This window comes from Gracilinanus agilis, chromosome 4 (genome assembly GCF_016433145.1).
Source record: "Gracilinanus agilis isolate LMUSP501 chromosome 4, AgileGrace, whole genome shotgun sequence".
In the NCBI taxonomy this organism is placed as follows: Eukaryota; Metazoa; Chordata; class Mammalia; order Didelphimorphia; family Didelphidae; genus Gracilinanus; species Gracilinanus agilis.
Genome location: NC_058133.1, coordinates 199550078 through 199576418, shown reverse-complemented (window position 1 = coordinate 199576418; position 26341 = coordinate 199550078). Strand labels below are relative to the sequence as shown.

At 40.7% G+C, this 26341-nt stretch overlaps 1 protein-coding gene across 1 annotated transcript; it reads right to left on the bottom strand.

The window, feature by feature from the left end:
- Positions 1 to 577: 577 nt before the first annotated feature.
- HROB (homologous recombination factor with OB-fold) lies at positions 578 to 26341 on the bottom strand. The gene is made up of 10 exons (XM_044675121.1): positions 26270 to 26341; positions 25299 to 25349; positions 20709 to 21848; positions 19750 to 19833; positions 18465 to 18602; positions 17838 to 17946; positions 5344 to 5429; positions 4464 to 4589; positions 1821 to 1971; positions 578 to 642 (listed from the first exon to the last, which is right to left on the bottom strand). Exons 1-10 carry the CDS (start codon positions 26339 to 26341, stop codon positions 578 to 580), a joined length of 2022 nt encoding a protein of 673 aa, XP_044531056.1.

Genomic DNA, 26341 nt, shown 5'->3' with positions numbered 1-26341 from the left:
CACCATACTTTATTTCAGAATATGGCACAATACCATTTTCCTTGACCCTAAAACTGAAAGCCTCCTGAACAAGTTGAATTGTGCAATTTCTGCAGAGACCTTGTTTTAGGGAAAAATAAATAAATTCAGGCTTCACTAGTTTTTCAGGGGCCAAATGAGAGTAGCAGAAGCCATGGCTGTGAGGGAAAAATGAACTGGCAGTTCAACTTAGGTGGGAGATGATGGGAGGCAAACAGATTTGGGACGATCATGTCCCTATTTGCTCCTATATCTCCAACTGTCCAAAGAATGGAAGGTTAAGAGGACCAGAAAAGTCTGTAATTGAAAGTGATGCTTGCAAAAGCCAGGCTGGATTTGAGGTTAGACCCCTACTGTCTCCAAAGACAGAAATTGCTAAGGAGATACTCTGACCGAGAAGATGAGGAAAGACTTCTTGGAAACATGCAGTGGAAGGGCAACTGATGCACTTATAAGATTGTCTGCTAAAGCCCTCATCCACTCTTCCACAAAGATCAACATGACTGTGTCTGATTTGCCACAAATGAAGAAAGCAATGCCAGCTCACTGCGGTCCTGCTTCACCAGTCACTGTCCTCAGTGAAGAAGTCCTCAGGCAGCTCACCTAGAAGTCCATCCAGATCATCTGTACAGCACAAAACAAGGGTGAGGGTAGTTAGCTCCATTCTAGAGGCAAACAGCCTCTAGGGACCCAAATAGTCTAGGATTACTTTTCCCCACTCTTTAATAACCTGGGCAGATTAGGGGTTTCCCAAATGGCAGCAGTGTCTGCATTTTTTTTTTTTTTTTTTAGAAAATAGAAGCAAATACCTCTACTGTTGCACCTAGGTCAGTTTTTCTTGCAGTTTATTTTAAAGAATATCAATGGGGGGTAGCTAAGTGGCTCAGTAGATGGAGAGCCAGGCCTAGAGATGAAAGGTCTTGGGTTCAAATCTGACCTCAGACACTTCCTAGGTGTGTGACCCTGGGCAAGTCATGTTAACCCCCATTGCCTAGTTCTTACCACTCTTCTTCCTTGGAACTAATACATAGTACATAGAACTAATACATAATACATAGTACATAAGGCAGAAGGTAAGGGTTTAGGAAAACAAAACAAGAACATTGAGAAAGAAAAAAAAGTTTTTGAAGAAATTCCTAGAGCATCATAAGACATTATGTGATAACTTCTTGAGGGTCTTTTGATAAATAGAGTCCTTTTTTTTTTTACATTTTTAAACCCTTAACTTCTGTGTATTGGCTCCTTGGTGGAAGAGTGACAAGGGTAGGCAAATGGGGGTCAAGTGACTTGCCCAGGGTCACACAGCTGGGAAGTGTCTGAGGCCGGATTTGAACCTAGGACCTCCCGTCTCTAGGCCTGACTCTCAATCCACTGAGCTACCCAGCTGCCCCTAAATAGAGTCCTTTTATGAGATGGGAAGAAGGTACCTTCAGCCATTCCAGCTGACTGGCCTGCACCCAACTACTTCTTTTTTTTTGAAACCCTTATCTTCCGTCTGTGGCTACACTGATGAGAGTTCCATTTACTACATCCTATAATCAAAGCTGGAGGTGAGTTCACTGCTTTAAATACCCCAATAATCCCGTATAAAGCCTCCCCTCCTCCTCCCATCGTGGGGAACTCTCTTCACAGCCAGGTGGCCTACAAGACAAGACTAAACAAGGTAGGATTTTGGAAGATCTGAAGTCGCAAGCGCAAAAAGACAAAATTGGCAATATATTGTCAAGAATCTGGTGGGATCATTCTTTATGAAAGAGCAGCCAAAAAGCACTCTCCTCTGGGACACAGGCTAACTTTCTTACCTGCTTCAGAAAGCTCTTCTGGGGGGTGCACCTCCACTCTAGTTGATTGGTGCTTCTCTTCTGCTTTCCCACCACACTGAAAAGCCTTAGAAGAAGAGCTCTCAGGAGCGGGAGGCTGAGAGAGATCCTCTGAATGGAAAGGTCTGGGAATCTGAAAACATCCCAAGGAACCAAATGGAATGTTTGGAGTCTTTTTGCTTTCAGGGTAGGGAAGGGGGAGGAGGGATGCAGAGGGTGGGGATTTAGGAGGTCCAGAATCAGAGGGCACACTTGCCCAAATGGGTTTCTAAACTCAAGCAGATACAATCAGGGTTAGTCATATTGCTAATGAAAGCAAGCTGTAGCAGAAATTACCTAAAATAGTGAATAATCAAAAAAAGCCATTTGTTTCGTGTTGAAATATGTATGAATTTTGGGTATCAAACTTGCCTTCCTAATTCTGTCTGAATGGATTAATATTAAAGGGCACACACTGGCTGATGGCACACCTCAGGAGAAACTGGCCTGGGATCAATAAATAGCAGTGGAAATCACATCATCAGGCAGGTTGACTTGCCTTTTCAGGGTACGCATTTTGTAAGGTGGAATTGGGAGTATTGGGAAAAGAGTTTAGCCTATCAACTAAGAAAAAATTTCTTAAAACATTAGTGGTAGATGATCTAAGAAGTGGTTTCTCTATACACAGCAAATCAAGAGTAGACAGTCTAGTTCTTTGAAAAGGGGAGAAAGGTCAGAAAAATTGAGATATATCCACAGATAGAGAATGTCAGGGCTGTCAGAAACCTGAGAGAGGTAGAGCAGTGGATAAAACACTGCTGGGCCTGGAGTCAGGGAAGAACAGAGTTCAAATCCTGCCTTGAATATTTACCAGTTGTGTGACCTAAGCAAAGTCACTTCACCTGTCTCATTTTCCTTATCTATAAAATGGAGATAATGGTTCTACCTCCCAGGGTTGTTGTGAGGATCAAACAGGATAATAATTGTAAACCACTTAGCACAGTGCCTGGCACATAGTAAACACTATGTAAATGTGAGCTATGCTCATCTAGGATCCTCTGAGAACCTCATTATTTAGAAATTTCAGCTAGCTAAACATGTTTGGGCTGATCAGTGACAATGTCAGATCTAGAATTGAGATAGTCTGGCCTTTAGGATTTTTTTGCCTCTTTTCCCAGTTGACCATTGACCAATTTTGCTTTTTAAGCTGTTGTTTTCTTTTTTGCATTATTTTAATTTTTTCCCATTTTTCTATCACTTGTCTTATTTGATTTTTGAATTCCTTTTTGAGTTCTTCTAGTGCCTGAGATCAAGTTTCATTTTTCTCTGAAGTTTTGCATGGGATCTCACTATCCCCTATTGGTACTGTGCCTTACTCTTTGTCTCCATAGAAATTTTCTATGGTTACATGTGTCTTTTGCTGTTTGCTCATTTTCCCAGCCTTTTTTGCCTCTCAACTGGGAATTCTGAAAGCTGCTAATTCTGGCACACCTCAGACTCCAAACTCCTGAGCTATTATGCCTTTGGGGCTAAGTGCTTCACCACAGAGTAGTTTTTAAAGGATCAAGTGCTACCAACTTCAAGGTCCCACTAGGGGCTAGTGCCAGGGCCTGAGATTTCAAGGGGGTAGGATGCTCTGTTTTTGGTGTAGGCAGGATCCCAGGATCCTGAAATTGGCCTATGTCCAAGTTCAGAACCTGGCACGGGGGTAAGGGGCCATTGGTCAGCACTCCTTTGTGTGCAGTTTTGCTTTTGGTTCCCCCTTAAACCATGAAAATTGATTCTCTGCCTCCCTTTCAAGTTGTGTTTAACAGGAGAGCCCAATCCATCTTGCTATTGGTTTTTGACTCCTATCATTTTGAGGTGCTTTTTAGAGATTAGTTTAGAAGGACTGTCAGAGTGGTTTCAACTTTCATTGCTACTAAGTCACCATCTTGGCTCTTCTGACCCTTAGGCAACCAAACTAAGTTAAATCCAAAGACAATGGGGCACTGCCAAAACAATATACTGTTGAGCCCAACACAAACCTTGGGAGAGAAGCAGGTTTATGTACAGTGTATAGGGGGTAGGGACAGAAAGGGTCATGCCTCATGACCCAGAGCACCCAAAGCACCAAGCTCTCAGCACAGCTGCAATACCACAATGTCCAGGGCCTAAAGTATCTCCATTTGCAGCTCTAAAGTCCTCTGAGCCTCACATCCTTCCCCTTCCCAATGCTAAATGGCAAAAAGGAGTGAGTTCATTATAACTCATTAGGTTAGCTGGTCTACTACATGGCTATGAAAGCTCTGTGGCTTACCACATTCTTTTCCACCCTGGGGACCCCAATTTTTGGTTAATTTACAATGCTTCTCAGCACCTCAAATTCTGGGGCCTGCAACAAGACACCTGAAGATCACCTGGAACCTGGCCTGTTTACCAGGCACTCACTATGCTCATCTTACCTTACCAGGGGGGTGAACTGGGGAAAAGGAGAGCCATTACTCTGATAGCGCACCGCTCCCTAGCATTAGCCCTCTGGGAAGGAGATGCTAAGGGAAAAACCATACTAGTGGCTGAAATGGAAGGATGTGGAAAGAGACAGGGGAAAAAAAGAAGTGTTCCTTGTCTTTTCCCAATGCCCCCAGCCCCTGAAAGCCTTCTTACCTTGGCAAAGGGCTGAGAACTCCTGGGGACTCTCCCATCCCCTGAATCTGGACTATAAATTTGGACCAGGTTGTTGGGTGTCACATTGAGGTAGTGATTTCGGAGTGAGGGGGAGAATACTCCAATCTGGGGAACAAGAGAAGGAGATGGTCATGGTGTCATAGGTATTCAAAGCTAAATTCCCTGAGGGGCACTCATCTGGACAGAAGACTCTGATTTCCCTATATCAAAGTCACATAGAACTCTCTACACTTTGACCCAAGTTCTCTCACCCTAGCACTAGGGAGAAAGAACCAACAACAAAGGAACAGGAGCTGGCTCAGAAGAAATAGGCCAGCCAGCATATGAGATAATAATAGATGGACAGCACTTTACAAACATTAAAGCATTATATCAAAGTCAGTTAATACAATCTACTTCACAAAGAGGGCCAAAGCTGCAGGGCAAGTGCTCCAGGCCAGGCCACAGACCTATCATCTCCCTGCTTGGGTTCTGGGAGAAAAAGCAGCCAGATAAGCTATCATTAGGGACTCACAGCCTTGGAACAGAATAATACAAGTTCTTTTCTGTTTTTTACACCTTTACCTTAGACTCAATCCTGTGTATTGGTTCCAAGGCAGAAGAGTGGTAAGGGCTGGGCAATGGGGGTTAAGAGATTTGCCCATGGTCATCCAGCTAGGGAGTATCTGAGGCCAGATTTGAACCCAGGACCTGCCTGATATAGGTCTGGCTCTCTGTCTACTTAGCTACCTAGCTGCTCCAGGGAAAGTACTTTTCAAACTCTATTGTATAGCATTGATACCAGTTGTTCTGTCCCAGGAGGATTTCCAAAGCCAACTTGGTTTGAAATAAATGGTCCTCACTACTCTGCCTCCTTTACCTGTTTCAGCACCAGGACAGAGCCAGTTTTCAGCTCATTCTGTCTCTCCTCCAATAACAGCCGGTGAACTGTGCCTTGCATCTCTCCTGAAACAGACCAGAGAGGCAAACTAATCAAGTTATCCTACCCTGGTGTATCCCCCTCCTCCCTTTGTTAACCTCCTAGGATCTATGTGACACTGAATATTTAGAGGTTTTGGTAATCTAAAGAGAAGCATGAAGAAGCTAGAGCTTATCTAGATGAGGCAGACCAAGGCAAAGAGGAATCTTAAAATGCCATAAAAGATAATTTGATAAAACTGGGGTTAACTTTAATAGGCTTCTTGTGATAAAAAACATAAGGTACTCTGCACCTTCCTCAGGGACACCATCTAGAGGGCAAGGCCAGAGGTAAGCCCAGACAGAATTTCCTACTCTCCTGCCAAGTTCTTCCCATCCACTGAGATGCTCTACCTGGATTCATGCTCCCTATGATGAGCAAACTGGCACCCCTATTATTCTCCCTTATCAGTGAATTGGGATCTGACTATAAGAGACTAGTCTCTCCAACCTTGCATCAAATCTATGTGCTTCTCCAATTTGCTCCATCCACCAATCCAGTCTATTAATTTGTTTAACCCTCTAGTTAACCTTTTCTTACTTACTTTGCCTGGTCTTATCAGTCTATTGTTTTCTCAGTTTACCTCTTCACAATCTACTCCCTGATCTTATTTCTCTTTAATTGTTTTTAATCCCACTTCCCAGAAATAGAATCTTGACTAGTAATTAGGCCTAGAGATTATAAGTTTTCAAATTTTCTTCAGTTGCTCCCAAATTTATCAAATGTTCCCTCCTCCAATTCAAACTCCACTCTACTTCACTAGTCTCAAACTCCTCCTCTAAGCCATTTATATAATTTTCTTCTCATTAATTGGTTAAACATCTTTTTCTTCTTCTACTCTTTCTCCCACAACCACCTCAAATGGAAACTATTTGGGGGAGGGGAGTACAGAAAGGATGCTATGAACTAAAATGCTTTAGGGAAGTTACCATAGGAAGGATGTGAGGTGCTTAAGAATTAAATTCTGAACCACAAAGAGAAGCAATCCCAGAAGGGAAAAAAAGAGATTTGTCTGAAAAGATTGATATAGATGTAACAGGGAACTTAATCCAACCAACTTAAATTGAAGAAAACTGTACAAAATATGGAAGCAAGGCCAGGTAACAAAAGATGAATATAGGAGCATAGCACAGTGCAGTAAAAATAATGCCAGGAATGTTTCATCACAGAATAATTTGATATCTGGGCAAACTGGAAAGAAAAAGGTTAGGTGGCTCAGTGGATAACCAGGCCTGGAGAAGGGAGGTCCTGGATTTAAATCTGGCCCAAGGCACTTCCTAGCTGTGTGACCCTAGGCAAGTTACTTAAGCCTATTTGCTTAGCCTTTGTCCTTCTGTCTGAAAGTTGATACCAAGGCTGAAAGTAAGGGTTTAAAAAAGTCACTGAGGCAAGAGGTAGAAAGAGAAACACCATTTAAAATCACCCTAGATAATATAAAATACTTAAGAATCTATCTACCAAAACAAACACAGGAATTATAAGAAAACAACTGCAAAACACTTTCTAAACAATTAAAACTAGATCTAAACAATTGGAAAAACATTGATTGCTTATGGATAGGACCAGATAACATAATAAAAATGACCATTCTACCCAAATTAATTTACCTATTTAGTACCATACCTATCAAACTACCAAAAAACTTTTTTACTGAATTAGAAAAAACTATAACAAAGTTCATTTGGAAGAACAAAAGATCAAGAATATCAAGGGAAATGATGAAAAAAAAACCATGAAGGAACCTAGCAGTACCAGATATTAAACTCTACTATAAAGCAGTGGTCATCAAAACAATATGGTACTGGCTAAGAGACAGAAAGGAGGATCAGTGGAATAGACTTGGGGTAAGTGACGTCAGCAAGACTGTCTATGATAAACCCAAAGAGCCCAACTTTTGGGACATAAATCCACTATTTGACAAAAACTGCTGGGAAAATTGGAAAACAATATGGGAGAGATTAGGTTTAGATCAACATCTCACACCCTACACTAAGACAAATTCAGAATGGGTGAATGGCTTGAATATAAAGAAGGAAACTATAAAACCAAGCAGGAGTTAGAAAAACTTACAAAATGTAAAATAAATAATTTTGATTATATCAAATTAAAAAGGTTTTGAACATACAAAAACAATGCAACCAAAATCAGATGGGAAACAACAGACTGGGAAAAAAAAATCTTTATAACAAAAAATTCTGATAGAGGTCTAATTACTCAAATATATAAGGAGCTAAATCAATTGTATAAAAAAATCAAGCCATTCTTCAATTGATAAATGGGCAAGGGACATGAATAGGCAATTTTCAGATAAAGAAATCAAAACTATCAATAAGCACATGAGAAAGTGTTCTAAATCTCTATTAACATAGAGATATGCAAATCAAAACAACTCTGAGGTATCACCTCACATCTAGCAGATTGGCTAAAATGATAGAAGGGGAGAGTAATGAATGCTGGAGGGGATGTGGCAAAATTGGGACATTAATGCATTGCTGGTGGAGTTGTGAACTGATCCAACCATTCTGGATGGCAATTTGGAACTATGCCCAAAGAGTGATAAAAGACTGCCTGCCCTTTGATCCAGCCATAGCATTGCTGGGTTTGTACCCCAAAGAGATCATAGATAAACAGACTTGTACAAAAATATTTATAGCTGTGCTTTTTGTGGTGGCAACAAACTGGAAAATGAAGGGATCCCTTCAATTGGGGAATGGCTAAACAAATTGTGGTACATGTTGGTGATGGAATACTATTGTGCTCAAAGGAATAATAAACTAGAGGAATTCCAGGTGAACTGGAAAGACCTCCAGGAACTGATGCAGAGTGAAAGGAGCAGAGCCAGAACATTGTACACAGAGACCAATACACTGTGGTAAAATCGAATGTAATGGACTTCTGTACTAGCAGCAATGCAATGACCCAGGACAATTATGAGGGATTTATGGAAAAGAACGCTACTCACATTCAGAGGAAGAGCTGCAGGAGTGGAAGCACAGAAGAAAAACAACCGTTTGAACACATGGGTTGATGCGGACATGGTTGGGGATGTGACACTAAACAACCACACAAATGCAACTATCAATAATATGTAAATAAGTCTTGATTGATAGCATACGTTAAAAGCAGTGGAAATGCATGCTAGATATGGGGGGTGGTGGTGAAGGGGAAAGTAAAAACAAGAATCCTGTAACCATGGAAATTTTTTCTAAAAAAATAAAATACTAATAAATAAATAAATAAATATTCCAAAGGAAAAAAATAAAAAAGTCATTGAGGGGAAAAAGGAAAATCATGGAAGGGGCAGAAGCTTTGCTTGGAGTAGATAGGGTAACACATGACAATGGAGAGAAGACAAAGCTGTTTCTTTCTTACTTTATTTCTATCTTCTCTGCTAATGAGAAAGAACTTCACACTAGAAATGACAGAACACAAAAGATGACATGGAGGTGATACCCAAGTAAGGAGACAGGAAGAAGGTATTTAAGCTGCTCTTGATGAATTCATGTCACCTGACCCAGATGAACAACATTCTCAAGAGCCTGAAAGAACTGACTGATGGGATTTGTTGCGCCTGGAGCAGTGATACTTGAAAGATCACAGAAAAGAGGAGCAATACTACAAGGCAGAAGGGCAAATGTTGTTCCAATAAGATGGGAAGAGAACAAACAGCGTCTAAAAAAAAATAGGCCAGTGAGCTTGACTATAACTTCAGGAAAATTCTAGTAAAGACCATAAGAAAGATGATCAGCAAAAATCTAGAAAGGGAAATGTTGATTATAAAGAGTTAGCTTGAGAGCAGGTTGGGCTGGGATAACCTTTTCATTTTTGACAGGATTACTAAATTAGTAGATGAGGGGAACTGCTACAGCTATAGTTTACTTAGGTTTTGATCAAGTATTTGATGAGGTATGATATTATATACTATTCTTGTGGAGAAGAAATATGGATTAGATGATGATATAATCAGACAAGTTCAGACCTGGTTGGCACTCAAAGAGTAGTTGCTAATTGTTCAATGCTGGTGTGGCCCCAGGGATCTGTGTTTGGCCTTGTGATATTAACATTTTTTATCAGTGACTTGGATAAAGGCAGATATGATATACTTCTTGAATTTGAAGGTAAGAGAGATTTCTAATACACTGAATAACAGAGGCATGATTTGGCAGGATTTCCCCAAGCTGAAGTGTTAGGGCTAAATCTATTAGGATGAAATTTAACAGAAATTAATGTAAAGTCTTGCACTTGGGTACAAAATAATCAACTTCACATATAAGATGGGGGAAGTGTGATTAAACAGCAGTTGTTCTGAAAGGATCTAGGGTTTTTTTTGGTGGACTGAAAGCTATGAGTCGGCAGTGTGATGTAGCAGTCAAAAAAGTGAATGTAATCTTGGGCTGCATGAAAAAGAGCGTAGTGTTTACCGATTTATTTTTAAATATTATTTTTTATCAGCAAACCTAGCCTTCTCTCCCTCCCACCTGTAACCCTAGTCTCACAACAAGAACCAAAATAAATAAATAAATAAAGACCACTGTTATAATCATGTACAAATTTGTTCACTGGCTATGTTGAAAAAAATATTTATGTTTCATTCTGCATTGTGAATCCTCCATGAGGAGACAGGTTGCATGTTTCATCATGAGTCCACTGTAATTGTGGCTGGTCATTATACTGATCAGAGTTCCTAATTCTTTCAAATGAGTTAAACTGTTCTCCTGGTTCTGTTCATTTCACTCTGAATTAGTTCACAGAAATCTTCCTAGATTTCTCTAAAACTATCCTCTTACAGTGCAATTTACACATCATAATATGTAACATAATTCCATCACAGTTATGCACCATAACTTGTTCAGCTATTCCTCAATTGAAGGGCACCCCTCAGCCTCGAATTAATTGCAACCTCAAAAAGAGCTATAAATATTTTCATACATTTTTAGTTTGTTTTGCTTAAGACTAATGCCTCCCTTAATCTATCCTTCAATTATACCTTTTCTTCTTTCCCTATTTTTCTGTTGAAACATTTCTGTACACAACTCTGTAATTCTTCCCTCCTTTGATGAGTTTAAATGAGAATGAAATTCAAGTTTCAGCAACTCCACCCCAACTCCTCCTCCTGGTTTGTCTCTCTGATTAAATGAGATGATCTTCCCAATCATTCCATTACCTCTTCCCCATTTTCTCCCCCATTGTATTCCCCCCCCCTTCTTTCCATTCTGCTCTTAAGATAATCAAGACATAACAGTACCATTCCCAGGCCTTAATTAAGACTCCCTCTCTGACTGTATTGACCAGAGGGTTCAGAAAGGACAATGCTGTTTATTCTTGGCTAGTTCTTTATCATTGTTCACTGGGGTTTACCTTTTTATATTTCTCTTAATTTCTGTGTTTGGACTTTAAAGTCTCTATAAGCTCTGAACTTTTGATCAGGAATAAAAAGATATTCTCTATTTCCTGAAAAATCCATTCCACCCATGTAGGGAGAAAACCACTATTATAAACATGTACAGTTAAGTATGGTTTTTCTGGGTAATTCTTGATTGTTGGCTTATATCCTTTGTGTTCTGGAATAATATATATAATCCAGACAGTGTAGCTCCTCAATATTTGAATTTTTTTCTTTCTGGCTATTTGTGGCAATATCCTTTTTTTTTTTTTACCTGGAAGTTCTAGATTTTAACTGTGATGTTTCTGGGAGTTTTCAGTTTGGGATTTCTTTGAGGAGATAACTGGTGGCTTCTTTCTATTTCCACTATGCCTTCCAGTTCTAAGAGATCAGGCAGTTTCCTTTTTCTGGTCATGGCATTCTGGTAGTCCAATAACTCATACATTTTTTCCTCTCAGCCTGTTTTCCAGCTGTTATGTATAAGATATCTCACATTTTCCTAACAATCAAAGCTGCCCCAAAGTGGTATGGGCTACCTTGAGAGATGGCACGTTCCCTTCCTTGGGCATCTTCAAGTAGAGATTGAAGGACTGCTGATCAGATATTATAGTGCAGATTCTTTATATGCACATATTGGAATAACTAGCTAATAAAGTCCCTTCCACCAAGCCCCAGGACATTCTCTCTCCTTTTTAATGAGGTTAACACCTCACAATTTCCTTCTCACTCTAATAGTAGGGACTTTAGTATCTATCATGAAATTCAATTTGCTTTGCTCCCATGATCTCCACTCTACATCAGCTAAACAGAGAGCTGATCATGCCCTTGATCTTATCACATCTAAATCTACCATATCCATGATTAAAAATGCTGAACTTCTTTTACCTTATTACAATTTCCAATTATTCTATTCCTCTCCTTTCTTTTCCAAACATATTGTGATCTGAAATCTCTCCACCCCTCAGTATTTTGCTAGGCAATTGTTACTCTTGCTCTGCCAACAGCTCTTAGCCTCTTAGAAAAATGATTCAATTCTACAAAGTCCTCTATCCTCCTTTGGTAATTTGTCCATTTGCCAAATTCTCACCCTGGATTATCACATACTGAGTTAAAGGAAGTCTCAAAATCTTGCTGAATTGGGTCTACTACAAATTTAAGTCTCTGATCTCAGCTGAGCTTTCAATGCAGTAAGGCAATCCTTTTACTCATGCTGAACTGATTCTCTATCCTGCTTTCCAAAATAGCCATTTCAAACCTCTTCTTCTTTCCTTGAGCCTTCAATAGTATTCCCTCCCTCTAGTGATCTGATATCCTAGACATACCTTACCAAAAATAAACAAGCTAACTGCCAAAATGGCAGACTCCCTTCCCTGAAAGTCTTCAAGCAGAGATTGGAGGCCTGCTAATCAGATGTTATAGTGCAGATTCTTTTTTCTTTACCTAATCTGAGAGGGAAAGGAAAGGAAATCTTTCTCACAATGTACTCTTTTTTTTTAAACCCTTAACTTCTGTGTATTGGCTCCTAGGCAGAAGGGCTAGGCAATAGGGGTCAAGTGACTTGGCCAGGGTCACACAGCTGAGAAGTGTCTGAGGTCAGATTTGAACCGAGGACCTCCCGTCTCTAGACCTGACTCTCAATCCACTAAGCTACCCAGCTGCCCCTCACAATGTACTCCTGAAGCCATCCCTTCCCATATTTTTTAGCTAACTACCCTAACATCTCTCTAACCTTTAATCGCTAACTAATGGGTTCCTTCTCTGTGGCCTACAAATAAGCCCAAGTCTCCTCAATTCTTAAGAACCAAACTGAAACAACAAAAAGAAATCTCACTATTGTCCTATGTATTTACTCCCTTTCTCAGCCAAACTCCTTGAAAAAGCTATCTATAATTGGTGTCCCCACTTCTTTTCCTCAACTCTCTTATTAACCTCCCACTATCTTGCTTCTGACCTCATTCAACAGAAACTGCTTTCTCCAAAATTACCAATAATTTCTTAATCACCAAATTTTAAGAGTCTTAATTCTCATTTTTCTTAAAAATGCTCCTTCCTAAAGCACTAGACACTTAAAAAATAACCCTTACCTTCTGTCTTAGAACTGGTATGAAGTATTGGTTCTAAGACAGAAGAGTGATAAGGACTAGGCAATTTGGGCTGAACTGCCCAGGGTCACATGCCACTTGACTGTTAACTAACTTCTCTCTTCCTAGATACTCTTTCTTCTCTGGATTTTTGTGATCTTGCTCTTTCTCTTGGTTCTCCTCCTAACTCTATGACTAATCCTTCTCAGTTTCCCTTGCTAATCTGAAGTCCATATTATGCCAGTTAACTGTAGATGTATCTCCAGGTTTCATCCTGAGCCTTCTCATTATAATCAAAAGCAAAAGACTGAAGAAAGTTGCAGCTAAAAGGAAAGCTGGCTTGCAGATTCTCCTTGTATCAGTCTATAAAGAAGCTGGAGTTGGTTTTATCATGTGTTCACAAGGCAATAAGAAGCACTCTTTGAGTCATCTCATGTAGTGCTTGTCATATAAGTGTTTCCACAAAAACTACTAGGAAAATAATTGCAATGTATATACCAACATCTGTTTCAGAGGATGAAAAGTTAGAGAAACCTTAGGAAAAACTCTCTGAAGACCTTCCAAATTAAGTCAACAAATACTTTGAGTCCAAGTGACTTCAATGCAAAGATGGGGAAAAGTGAGGATGAAAAAACAAAAACAGCCTCCAAAAATATGAATCAGGAATAAAGACAGAGGATTACAGACTACCCCAAAACCTCACATGGGTAGAGCATGAAAATTGAGAAAATAATTAGAAGACATATGACAGTGTCTTGTCTTGCAGAGCACCAAATAACATCATAGAAATTAAACTAGTTACAACAATGTAAAGCAACAGAACAAACAAAACAAAAGAAAGCACCTTATCACTTATCCCTGATGTAGAAGTCACTCTTGAATCAGTTTTCTGTGTACAGTCAGACCAATAATTTAGTAGAATAGAGATCAAAATTAATATAAAGCTAGAAAAATAAAAATGGTACACGATGATAGGGCATTCAATTAAAACAACGACAACTCAGCCTATTAAATGCTACTGATAATAAAAATCAGATTCCACTTATGTCATGATTAGTTTTGCTAAACTGCCTTTCCTCCCCTCTTTCTTTTTTAATCTTTATTGCGAAGAATGGTCATCTGGATAGGAAGAGGAGGCTGGATGTATTCTAAAATAAAGGTGAAGGAGCACCTGGGTAGCTCAGTGGATTGAGAGTCAGGCCTAGAGTTCTACTCTTCCACCTAGAAGCCAATATACAGAAGTTAAGGGTTTAATAAAATAAAATAAAATAAAATAAAAGTGACAAAATCCATAGATAGCAATAATTTTTTTAAAAAAGTAAACCAACTGCCACAACAAAGAAACCAACAAAACCTAAATCAGGAAGACCTCACTGGTCTGCCAAGCAGAGATACTCCAACACTGGTATAACCTATATCAAGGAGGGTGAGGGGAAGAAGGGAGGAAGAGAATTTTGATGCAAAATGTCAGAAAACAATTTTGGAAAATTCTTTCTACGTGTAATTGAAAAAAGGAAAAGGAATGAATCTGTAAAAAAAGAAAATTAATGAAGCTAAAGGAAATACCAGTTTAGAATAGAAATTTGTTTACCTTCTGCCTTAGAATCAATACTTTGTATCAGTTCCAAGGCAGAAGGGCTAGGCAATAGGAGTTAAGTGACTTGCCTAAGGTCAAACATTGAAGAAGTGTCTGAGGCCACATTTGAACTAGGATCTCCTTCAGGCCTGGCCCTCAATCCACTGAATCACTTAGCTGCCACTTGAAACTCTTAATTAGAAGGGCAGTATTACTACATCAGACAGAAAAGCAATAAAAAGTAAAACCAGTTTAAAGAAAGTCTGGTGACAAAACTAAGTTAGCAAAGTTATTCCAAGGCACTGATGAGTGAGACTGAAAGGAGAACAATAGAAGATAGAAAAGATCTGCAGAGATTTTTAGAATGAATTTTTTTTATTATAAAGAAAAGTTATTGAGAAAATATCTTTAACTATTGACTTTCATTCTGTCAAACTGTGGTCCCTGATCTACTTTCCACTTTCACTCTAGATCCCCACAATGGCTGAAGCCTATCGTACCAAGCTCTAGCAGGCCACTCTACCACACTGCTGCATTTATTTTTTTTTTTTTTAACTCTCAACTTCTGTGTATTGGCTCCTTGGTGGAAGAGTGGTAAGGGTGGGCAATGGGGGGGGTCAAGTGACTTGGCCAGGGTCACACAGCTGAGAAGTGACTGAGGCCGGATTTGAACCCAGGACCTCCTGTCTCTAGGTCTGACTCTCAATCCACTGAGCTACCCAGCTGCCCCTCACACTGTTGCACTTTAACTGTTAACTGTCAACATTGTCTACCTCTTGCTCTGGGAAGAGTAACTAAATTCCTGGAAAGGGCAAGTAAATTGACACTGATTTCCCAGACTAAAAGACTACTCTCTGGCCACCATTCCTCCATATGTGTAATCTTATCCCATCAGAATACAAGCTCCTTAACAATAGAGAATATCTTCGTTTTGGGGATCTGGGCGGGGGGGTGTATTCTCAGGACTCAGCATGGTGGCTGACACTTACTAAGCACCTAAATGCTTTTTTATTCATTTCATATCTACCCAAATGTCTACTTTCTCATCTCTACAAGATCTTAATGAAGAATAATATATAAATGTGTCAAGGATATCCCTGATGGAACTGACAAGCTTTTATAAACAGCATTCTATAAAAGAATATATATTTAGCATCACAAAACTGACCAAAAGAAACAAAGAATTTAAAATATGTATGTTTGACTACAAAAGAAATTTGATTTGGTAGAGCTAAATGCTATCTTTAAAGGGCTTTCCTCCAATAAGGTGTGTCCCATGCTAACTGCTTCAATTCAAAGACCACTGAAGAACCTTCTAAATGAAATGGAAAAAAAAAATGCCAAGAGTTTAGCATAACTATTCACAGAGGAAAAATTAAATGGATGAAGAATGCCTGTTGTCCAGCTTATCATTTATAGTTGGATGGATAGGAGCTAGTCTATCAGTACACATATATCAGATAGACACTACAGATGAATCATGAACTGGGCCTAGAGTTAAATAGGACAGAGAGAGGACCAAATTAATGTTTTCAATGAGCCTTAGCTCATCTTTAAAATAAACTATTCTGCAATGATCAAGAACAATCCCAAGGGACTTATGAGAAAGAATGCTATCGGGGGCAGCTGGGTAGCCCAGCGGATTGAGAACCAGGCCTAGAGACAGGAGGTCCTAGGTTCAAATCTGGCCTCAGATACTTCCCAGCTGTGTGACCCTGGGCAAGTCACTTGACCCCCATTGCCCATCCTTACCCCTCTTCTACCTTGGAGCCAATACACAGTATTGACTCCAAGACAGAAGGTAAGGGTTTAAAAAAACCCCAAAAAACAAGAATGCTATCCATATCTAGAGGAAGAACTATGAGAGTAGAAATGCAGAAGAAAAAAACATATGATTAACTCATGCTGTTTGATGGGTATATGATTTGGGGTTTTTGGTTTTAAAAGATCACTCTATTTCAAGTATGAATAATGTGGAAATAGATTTTTAGCAATAATATATATATAACCCAGTGGAATTGCTTGTCAGCTCCAGGAGTGAGGAAGGAAGAGGGGAGAGAGAGAACATGAAACATAACCATGGAAAAACATTCTAAATTAGTTAATTTAAATAAAAAAAATAACCTATTAAAAAAAACAAACCTCATTCTTAATACAAATATTTTTCTGGTGATGCTATATATGGCTACATATTGGGGAACATCATAATCTTCAAGAAATAAATTGCATCAAAAAGATTCATGGTAGGCATAAACAGGCTACATCAAATCACCAAAGCTGAAATGATGGGGGGAAAAAAAGGCAAATTAAAAGCTATCATCATGGACATGTAAGATTGAACAAAGAATTAGACTAGTCAAATAGTAAAAGCAAAGGATAACGGATAGTCCTGATGCCACACTGGCAACTATGTAATGTTAAAACATCTAGAAGAAGATTCCTGGCATATTGTGTAGACCTCCTAAGGAGGATTTCCAGGATGATGGATTGTAATTTACACCTTTAGAAGGCCTATCCACAATGACAAGACCATAGTTCCATTCAAGCAGAATCTAGAGCCAATAGGGGCCTTAAGAATCTCTCTCAATCTACCCCTCATTTTCATATAGGATGAACCTGAGATACAGGAGGTCGTGTGATGTTTTGTTTTTTTTTTTAACCCTTAGTAATAACTCTAAGACAGAAAGGCAACACCTAGGCAAATGGGCTTAAGTGCATTATTGCCCAGGGTCATATAGCGAGGCAGTGTCTCAGGCCAGATTTGAATCCGGAACCTCCTATCTCTAGGCCTGGCATTCTATCTGCTGTGCCACCTCGCTGTCCCAAGCAATTTGCTGGTGATGAATGTAGTGTTGGGTGGGCAGTGACACCAGGGCTTGTCTCTAGTGTCAGGGCTCATTCTGCTGTATCTCAGAACATGAGTTAGAGAAAAGGAGCATTCGGTGCAGGAGGTAGAAGGGAGAATATATAGCAACCTTTGATTATAGGAAGAGTTGTCAACTAGAAGAAAGATTGGACTCTGTGTTGCAGAGAAGAGAATAGGAGCCAGAGAGTAGAAGCTATAGACAAGCAAAAAAGCAGTCTGGGTCAACAGGAGGCATAACATTCTAAAAATTAGGAGTTGTTAAGCAATGTAATAGACTCCCTTGTGATGTCATTAAGTTCCCTGTTGTGACAAGTGTTCAAGCAGAAGATAAACTGACCAGACATACTAATGAGACCACAGGCCTCCATAGTCTCTTCCAACTCCTAGATTCCAAGATTCTAAGACTAAGGTTCACTTGTTGCTGCGGGCCCTGAGGTCATGAAAGTCACACCCCAGGGACCAGGTGGGCCCCAAGGCCCTGCTCCTCACCTGTGGGATCTTTGAAGACCACACTGGCATCTACTGTACTTCGACTCAGGGTTTTGATCATCACAGCCATGGTGGGCACTTTGTTCCTGGGAAGTTGCTTCAGTGCAGCCTATTTAAAAGGACCAGGAAAGATTAGGGGAAGCTACTGCTGGGAGGTGGGGATGGAGAAGACCTATAGGTTGGAGGTGCCATTTATACTATCCCAAGGGAAATTTGATTCCTAGAAGATGTATAAATAGAGTGCTCAACTCTCTCTCCACACTACCAAGAGGCTGAGCAATCTTTCCTACCTTCTTTTCTTTTAAAATTTGTATATTTATTCTATTAGAAGGTACCCTAACATACATGAAGACACACATATAAGTGCCAAATGTACCTGATACAAAGCAGGATATTTAATCCAGCTCCACCCCTGAAAGACTTAACCTGTTCCTACTGTCCTACTAAACCCACTCTGGAGCCTAGAGATACCCCAGAGATGGGTAATGACTAGGCTCTTCTTGGTCAAGGATACATATGGATGGTTGCCACTGATGGCTCAGGGATGGGCCTAAGAAAAACAAAGAGAATTTCCTGCCATAGATAAATGGGGAAATAAGAGGTGAAGGGAAACAGCTACCTCCTTACCTTCCGCAACACCATGACGATGCTGTAGGTATGAAGGAAGCAGGAAGGGTCTTGGTCATCTAGTCCCAATTCAGCTTTCATAGTCAGCCAGGGGCCATGTTCAAAATCCTCCTCTGAGTGCTGGGAACTAGGTACTTCCTGAAGCAAGAGTGGGAAGTGGTATCTGGGTGAATGAGTTTCTATTCCATTAAAGCTCCTTTGGTTTAGAAGTGGGTGGCAGACAAGGAAGATCTCTTTCCTAGTCAAAAGACAATCTCCATCTCTTTCTATCCATGCCAGAGTTTGGAGATGATGTACTTTCATTAACAGCTCAGGAAAATGCTGTCATATTTTCTTGGAAGGTCCTGATTTTAAAGAAGCAAAATTTAAAAATATTTGGCATAGATATGCTTAGAAGGAACTCTGTGGGGCAATGGGGATGTAGCTCCCAAAGACATCTTTTGCTGAAAAATTAAATGACACAGACTCCTTTTTTTTACTTAGCTTTTTATTCTCAATGGCCCTCCAACTTTAGTTCTATAAGACTGATTAAGGCTCAGATACCCTCTAATGAATATTTTGAGCTCAGATTATTATTTATAGTGACAGTGGAAAATGGAGATCAAGGAGGTGGTACTAAATAAAACTATTTAAAAACATTAAAACCAAAGACAAAAAGTCTTCAAATGAAAGGACAAACTACAGTCACAGTTTCGGGGTGGATGCCCAAGTCATAATCTCAAGGATCTGGCTAGTGGGAACTTATAAGAGTTATAACTGGAAGACACCTTAAGAGTTTGTTTAGTCTAAATCTGTCCCTGCTTCCTCTATACCTCATTTTACAGATAAGAAAACAGAGGTGCAGAAAGGTTAAATAATTTGCCCACAGTTCACACTGAAAGAAATGTTCTATTCACCTAACCCATCATTATCCATGATTTAATAAAAATAACTATCCCTTTCCCCTAACCTTGTAGGAAGGAGATATTCAGGCTCTTATATTTCTAGATATTGAAATTCCAGCCTGGTGAAAGAGAATAAGGGGTAGATCTATGCCATCAATTAGGAGTTTGGCTGACCTAAGAATAGGTCCATATCCAATGGGACCTTTTGTGGCTGTCTCCACCTAGATTCCAATCTGAAATGCCTCTTTGGTTCTACAGTATCACTGAAGACACCCAAACTATTAAACTGTTGGGAATTCACTCCCACATTTGTGACAGGGGTGCTTCTTCTGACCATCCCACAAAATGGCAAAATCTAGTTCCGATTTGGGCAAAGGGACAATGGCCACTGAGTGAGTTACCTCTGTCCGGAACTTAGCTATTGCACCATGAGCTGGAGTCTGAGGTGTTGAAATCATGATTTCCTCCAGATTTTTTCCACAGTGCTAAAAGAAAGAAGAAAGAATGCAGTACGAATGAGAACAAACTCAGCATCTGTTATTTACTAGTACAGCTTCTTGTCTGGGTTACATAACGTGTTTAGAAAACTATAAGGGATAATTAACACATTACATTTTTCCATGTCTCAGGAGTCTCACTAGGAGGCTTTAAAAATATGCCTTTGGGGTTCTTTGGGGAAACATGAGGAAGTTACAACTGGCCTAGGAGATTGAAGAGGCTACTTGTTGGGGCCAGCTAACCTATAGTCCTCCAGTGATTCTAGATGAACAAAACAAGAGTAGGAAAGCTATTGTTTCCCATTCTTAAGGCCAGCTGGCTTATATATCCAAGATTAAATATCTTCCCCTACTGTGGTCCAGAACAAATGAAAACTGTCTAGCTTCCATTTAAACCTTTCAATGGACTCTAGCCTTAAATTCTTTTTTGGAATTCTTCCCATTAGCAAGTGGGGTCTACTCATTCTTCAAAATGCAAGCCAATCGAAGGGTTGGTCAATGTTGTTTGTGAATCGAATTCTACTAGCAGGAATCTCTATTGCTCCTAGGCCAGCTCATAGCATCTCCAATGATCTGGTATCTCAAACCTGGCAAGACATCAGATCCTTATAGATATAACCTCTCTTCTTCCTTCCTGATACCCTGAGTCTCTCTTCTGCAAAGAGGATCAAGAGAGGAATGGCAGAATTTTCCTACTTCCTTTTGCCCCTTTGCAATGGAAGCAACATTTCTGTTCCCTTCTTTTTTTTCCCATGGTAGGAATGCTACTTCTTGACCAATGTTGCTAAGAAATGCGGTTGCTGAACCTCTTAGTCCCCTCAAACTTTCTGGAAATCCCAGTGTGCTTCCTGAATGTCATTTACCTGGTGAGGCAATATCCCAGCTGGTCCAGGAAATCGTCGTGTTTTGGCCCGAGTGGGAATATGAGTAGGCATCCCAGGTGTTCGATTGGTAGCAGTGACAAGCTGTACAAGGTGGTTTGTGACTATAGGGGTCTGAAGAATCCCTGGGGCTGCCAGGGAAGAACAGAGGGTAGATGGGGTAGAGACAAGAGACTCAACAGAAGAGGCCCAACCTTGGGACTCTAAAGGTCTCTGGCCAGAATTGGTTCCTAGGGAAATGGAAGAGTTTGGATTGGGAACAGCTGGCCCCGGAATTCTAGGTTTTCCATTTTTCCAGGAACCTGGAGATTGGAATGTTTGGGGGCTTAGGGAATTATTTTGAGAAATGTTCTGAGCATAACATTTAACAACCTGGAGAGGCTGAGGCACATGGAGATGACTGCTCCTAGGATTAGCTTGCCAGGAGGTGGGTTGAGTAGAAGTTCTTAATGGGAAAGTCAGGCTGCTAGAAGCACCAGGTCTCCTAAGGAGCTGTGGAGTCCTATGGTGTGTGGTGGGATCTGAGGATAGGGGCTCAGTTGTCCTGGTGACTACTGATCCTTGGTAACAAGATTCTCCTAGCTCAGACACTCGGGGTCTTTTGACTACCATGAGGCCCTCCTTCTGATTGGAAAAAAGGCTTTTCATAGCCTCATTTGAGTTCCCCTGCCTCTGGTCCATGCATGATAGCATATCAAACTCATCTTGTTTACTTGTCACAGTAGTACCAGCTACTGGGTGTTGGTTCACAAGAGAGAATGGTTTGTGAGGAGTAAATGATTGATGACTGTCCAGTTCTGTGGTTACTCCTTCTGGGGTCACTTGGCCTAGATTGGCAGCTTCCCCAACCAAGTTGGGAGAGGGAAACAGTTTTAGGAAGTCTGGTGTCGTAGAAGGAGAATCCCTTCCTGCTCTGGACACACTAGGGTTAGGGAGTCTGAGACCCTGGGCTGACAGGCTCAAAGTCCTTGGAGGAACAGTAGAGCAGGAAGTGAGTTGCCCAGATGTCAATGCCTGCTTGGCAATTTTGGGCTTGGAACACACAGGTTTCAGGCATCCTGGATTTACAGAAAGGGAACTGGAGAATTTGTTTTCAGTGTCCACTACGGCTGATAAGAAATCCTGCCAATAGAACCAAAGGAATCAGGTTTTAGCATCTGACACAGCTGGCAGAATTAAAAAGATAGTCATCTTGCACAATTCTTCCAGATACACATACTGATAAAGACAGGAAAGAAGGCAAGAGAAAGCAATAGTGTTCTCATCTCCTCTCATTTTGACCTTGAGACCTAAACCTAAATCATCCTGGACTGAGTTTTATGCCTTTTTCAATGCATGATGTTAAAACAAGGAGAATAACCACCTATTTGGATGGAAATCTCAATGGAATTTAACAATCACTAAGCTGAGTCCATCTGAAACAAGGGACCATATAGTTTCAATAACAATCTAGTCCCTAACCAAGAATCTCAAAGTACCTTAAAAATGTCACTTCAGTATACTTAGGTTGTTAGGAGCCAACTGGGGGACTAAAAGAACAAAGTCTTAGAATCAAACTGTCCAAGGTCATAGAGCATTTTCCAACAACAGTGTTGGGAATAGATCTCTGCTTCCTAGCACCTGCACCCCTCCCCTTTAATAACCCTTATCCTCCTACTGACAATGTGGACCTCACCAGCTTTATACAAGTATATCCAGTCCTGGGCAACTTTGGAAAGGTCCTATATCCACCAAAACGTAGGGAGGTTAGTGATATTTTTGAGCAGGTTAAAACAAATATAGCTCTTAGTTGGTAAACAAAGCAAAGCTGGCCCTTTTCAGGTTCAAAAGATATGTTCCCTAGAATCAGTCAGAGCTGCTGTCTTTAATCAGCAAGAAGCTTGCTGGGAGGTAAAGAAGGGGATGTCCTCCAGCTGTGGGTGTTATCACAATAGTCAAGGAAGTCTAGAAGGGATTAGGTTAGAGGTTAGAAGTAACAAGTATAAAAGAATGACTATTATGATAAAACCCAAATGATGCCAAATGTTTATGGATTCCCTGCCTTCCTGAGAGCAACTTCCTAGGCATGAGGTCATTCATGGAAAGAGGCCAGGAAAAGTGGGGAGAAGACCATCTTCCAGTTTTCATGGATGGAGAAATATGAATGCTCAAGCATAGATTCTAATTCCCCCATCCAACCTTGAGGCCACAGAACGTCCCCAATTTGCAACTGGAAGGTTCTGCTGTCACCTGGTAAGACTAAAAAGGGTTATTTCAACAGTCTTTTTTTTAGCCTGTGATCACACCTCTCCAAAGCTGAGAGACAAGGCAAGAGCAAAACTTCTGTTCAAAAAAACCTGACAGTTCTGAATTACATAGTTGAGAAAACAAGAAATTTGGAGTTCCCATACCATGAAGCAATCCAAAGACATTAATTTTGAAGAGATGATGAATGCAGGGAAAAAATATATTGCATTAAATGTAATGAAGACCATAGTTCACACATGAGACCACCAACCATTCTTGGGAGAAAGAAACTAAGCAATATATATATTTTTAAACCCTTAATTTCTGTATATTGGCTCCTAGGTGGAAGAGTGGTAAGGGTGGGCAATGGGGGTTAAGTGACTTGCCCAGGGTCACACAGCTGGGAAGTGTCTGAGGCCGGCTTTGAACCTAGGACCTCTTGTCTCTAGGCCTGGCTCTCAATCCACTGAGCTACCCAGCTACCCCCGAGCAATATTTTTATTGGCAGAGTATGGGTTCAATTGAACCAGCCCAGGATAGCAAAAGGAGGCCTAGTTTTGGAGTTGGACATAAATCCTGGCTGTGTATATATTATTATTATTATTTTTATTTTTATTTTTATTTTAAACCCTTAACTTCTGTGTATTGACTTATAGGTGGAAGAGTGGTAAGGGTAGGCAATGGAGGTCAAGTGACTTGCCCAGGATCATACAGCTGGGAAGTGTCTGAGGCCGGATTAGAACCTAAGACCTCCCGTCTCTAGGCCTGGCTCTCAATCCACTGAGCTACCCAGCTGCCCCGCTGGCTGTGTATATAAACTTAGCACAATGCCTGGCACCTACTAAGTGCTGGATAAATGTTTATTGCTCCACTTATACAACCTTAGAAAAGTCACTTAACTTCTGAGTCCCTCAGGCAACTCTTCAAGTTACAGTTGAAATGCTGGCCTGGATTAGATACAAGTTTCTTTTTTTTTTTTCTTAAGAATTTACCTTCTTAGTATCAAATCTAAGACATAAGAACGGCAAGGGCAATCAGGGTTAAGTGGTTGCCTAGAGTCATAAAGCTAGGACGAGTCTGTGGCCATATTTGAACTCAAATCCTTCCAACACCAGGCCTGGCTCTCTGTCTACTGTACTACTAGCTATCCTTGGATATAAGTTTTCAAATAAATTTTCACAGTTCAGTACTAAGAAAACAAAGATTAAAAAAAGTGAACATCTTGGCCTCAGAATCAAAATCCAGGACCTGGATCCTATTCCTGGGGCTCTACTTGAATCATTATATGACTTTGCATAATAAGTAAGTCAGCATCTCAGGGTTTCCTAAGTTAAAAAAACCCACATCCAGAATTTGAAAACTGGAAGTCAGGAATCTTACAGTCGAGTTACAACCAAGAAAATTGAGGTCCCGAGAGGTATAAGTAGTTTGTCCAAGATAAGACAGTTTAGGGACATCTGGATAGCACAGTGGATAGAGCACCAGGTCTGGACTCCAAAAGACCTGGATTCAAACTAGCCTCAGATACTTCCTAGCCCTGTGCCCTGGGCAAGTCACTTAACTTCAATTACTTAGCCTTTATCACTCTTCTGCCTTGGAATTGATACTTACTATGAATTCTAAGATGGAAGGTGTGAATTTAAAAAATAAACCAACACCCCTCCTCCCAAAAAAGTTATTTAATAGAGCCACGACTAGAAACCAGACCTCTTGACTCTTTTCCAACATCCCCTACTCTGTTTTCTTTCTTTCCCTTCTTTCCATCCTCCCTGCCCCACCTCTCAAAAGAGACTGGGTCTCCCCATCTAGCCCAGGCTGGAAACACAAAGGCTAGTTTGGGGCCAGATTCCACAAATGATCAACAAAAGAACTTTGACCTATTCTGTTTCCAACCTGAGCCAGTTTGTCCCTTTATTGGCAACATGATGCCCCCTAATCCCACCCCAATACCTCCTAGAGGTGCCTAATATTGACACTGAACTTAGTACATACATTGTCTTGACCCATTGGACTGCTGAACTCTAGAGATCAAGAGTTCTATGAAAGAAATCACACCACATTCCTCCCAAAATGCTTAAAAAATATTCCTTCTCTTTCTCAAGTATATCATAAGGATAAACTTATATGGAATGTCATTCTAAGATTTCAAATAGGAGCATCTGGTAATCCACCTTTTGAGGAGCTTCTTTTCAAGATCCATAACTAGACATTTGTAGTTTTGTCTCCATTTCCAGTCTCTCAAAGACTAAAAAATCTATCATAAAAGTCAAGAGACTGGAGTCAGGCAGATATGTTCTAGGCCAAGATGTTTACAAACTAAATGAGAACATCTCTCTCCTTTCTCACCTCATCTTCAAACTCATCCTCCACAGCAAATAGGTTCTGCAAACTACAAGCCTGGAAAGAAAAAAAAGAGCAATTTGGGGGGAGAGAGAAATACGTGAGCGAGAAAGTTACTATTTACAAGTACATTCTGTCCTCATCATTTATCTTCCCACTTCTAATGACCTAACAAAACTGTGAGGTCTGTGTTTTTTTATTTTTGTTGTTGTTTTTTGCTGGTGCTTTAGTTGGTAGGGGAACATCAGGGAAGGGAAGGTGACAGCATTCTTTTTCAAAGACCCAAAAGACTTTACCAAAACATAGCCTATCCTGAATCATTTTGCCAGTTTGCAAAGAGGAGGTTGTTGAACTGGGTTCAGGTCACACCAAAGTAAAAGTTGGAAACAAAGGACCATGAGTGGGGCGGGGAGGGGAGATGGGGCAGCGGCACGGCCACAGGAGAAGACTAGCTCAGGAAATACTCCTTTTCAAAGCCCCTCTATCTGGGCCCATAAATCAGAAGACTTCCAAAGACAGCTAGGTGGCTCAGTGGCCCTAGAGACTGGGAATTCCTGGGTTCTATGGCCTTGCTATGTGACCCTGGGCAAGTCATATAACTCCCATTGCCTAGCCCTTAAAGCTATTTTATCTTGGAACCAATACACCATATTGATTCTAAGATGGATGGTTAAGTGTTTTTTAAAAAATTGCAACGCTTACGGCAGGGAATTGAAATTGATGGATAATCTGAGGTGCGGGGGTAGGGGATCTTTCTAGAAAAGGTCCCAGTGGCCGTGGGGTTGAGGGGAGAGGGATCCTAGCCCGAACGTGAGTGGGTGGTTGGGATCGCGGGAGCTTCCCTCAGGAAATATCAAAAGGCGTGGCTCAGCTGCTCGGGCGGGGGTGGGACTCCACACACCCAACAGGCTGGGGGCGGGGCCACGGGAGGCTTAGAGCGTGCCGGGAGGGTTGGGGGAGGGGCGGGAAGGGCGCGCGTAGTTAATGTACCACGTGGGACGGGGGAGGAGAAAGAAGGGAAAGACCCAGCGGCCATTTGAAATTACCAT

Coding starts and splice junctions, on each gene's coding strand:
- HROB (XM_044675121.1), bottom strand. CDS start 26,341: ATGGTAATTTCAAATGGCCGCTGGGTCTTTCCCTTCTTTCTCCTCCCC. Junction 19,834..20,708: donor CTGGGATATTGCCTCACCAG/GTAAATGACATT, acceptor TCTTTCTTTTAG/CACTGTGGAAAAAATCTGGA. Junction 4,590..5,343: donor CTGTCCTGGTGCTGAAACAG/GTAAAGGAGGCA, acceptor CTTGTTCCCCAG/ATTGGAGTATTCTCCCCCTC.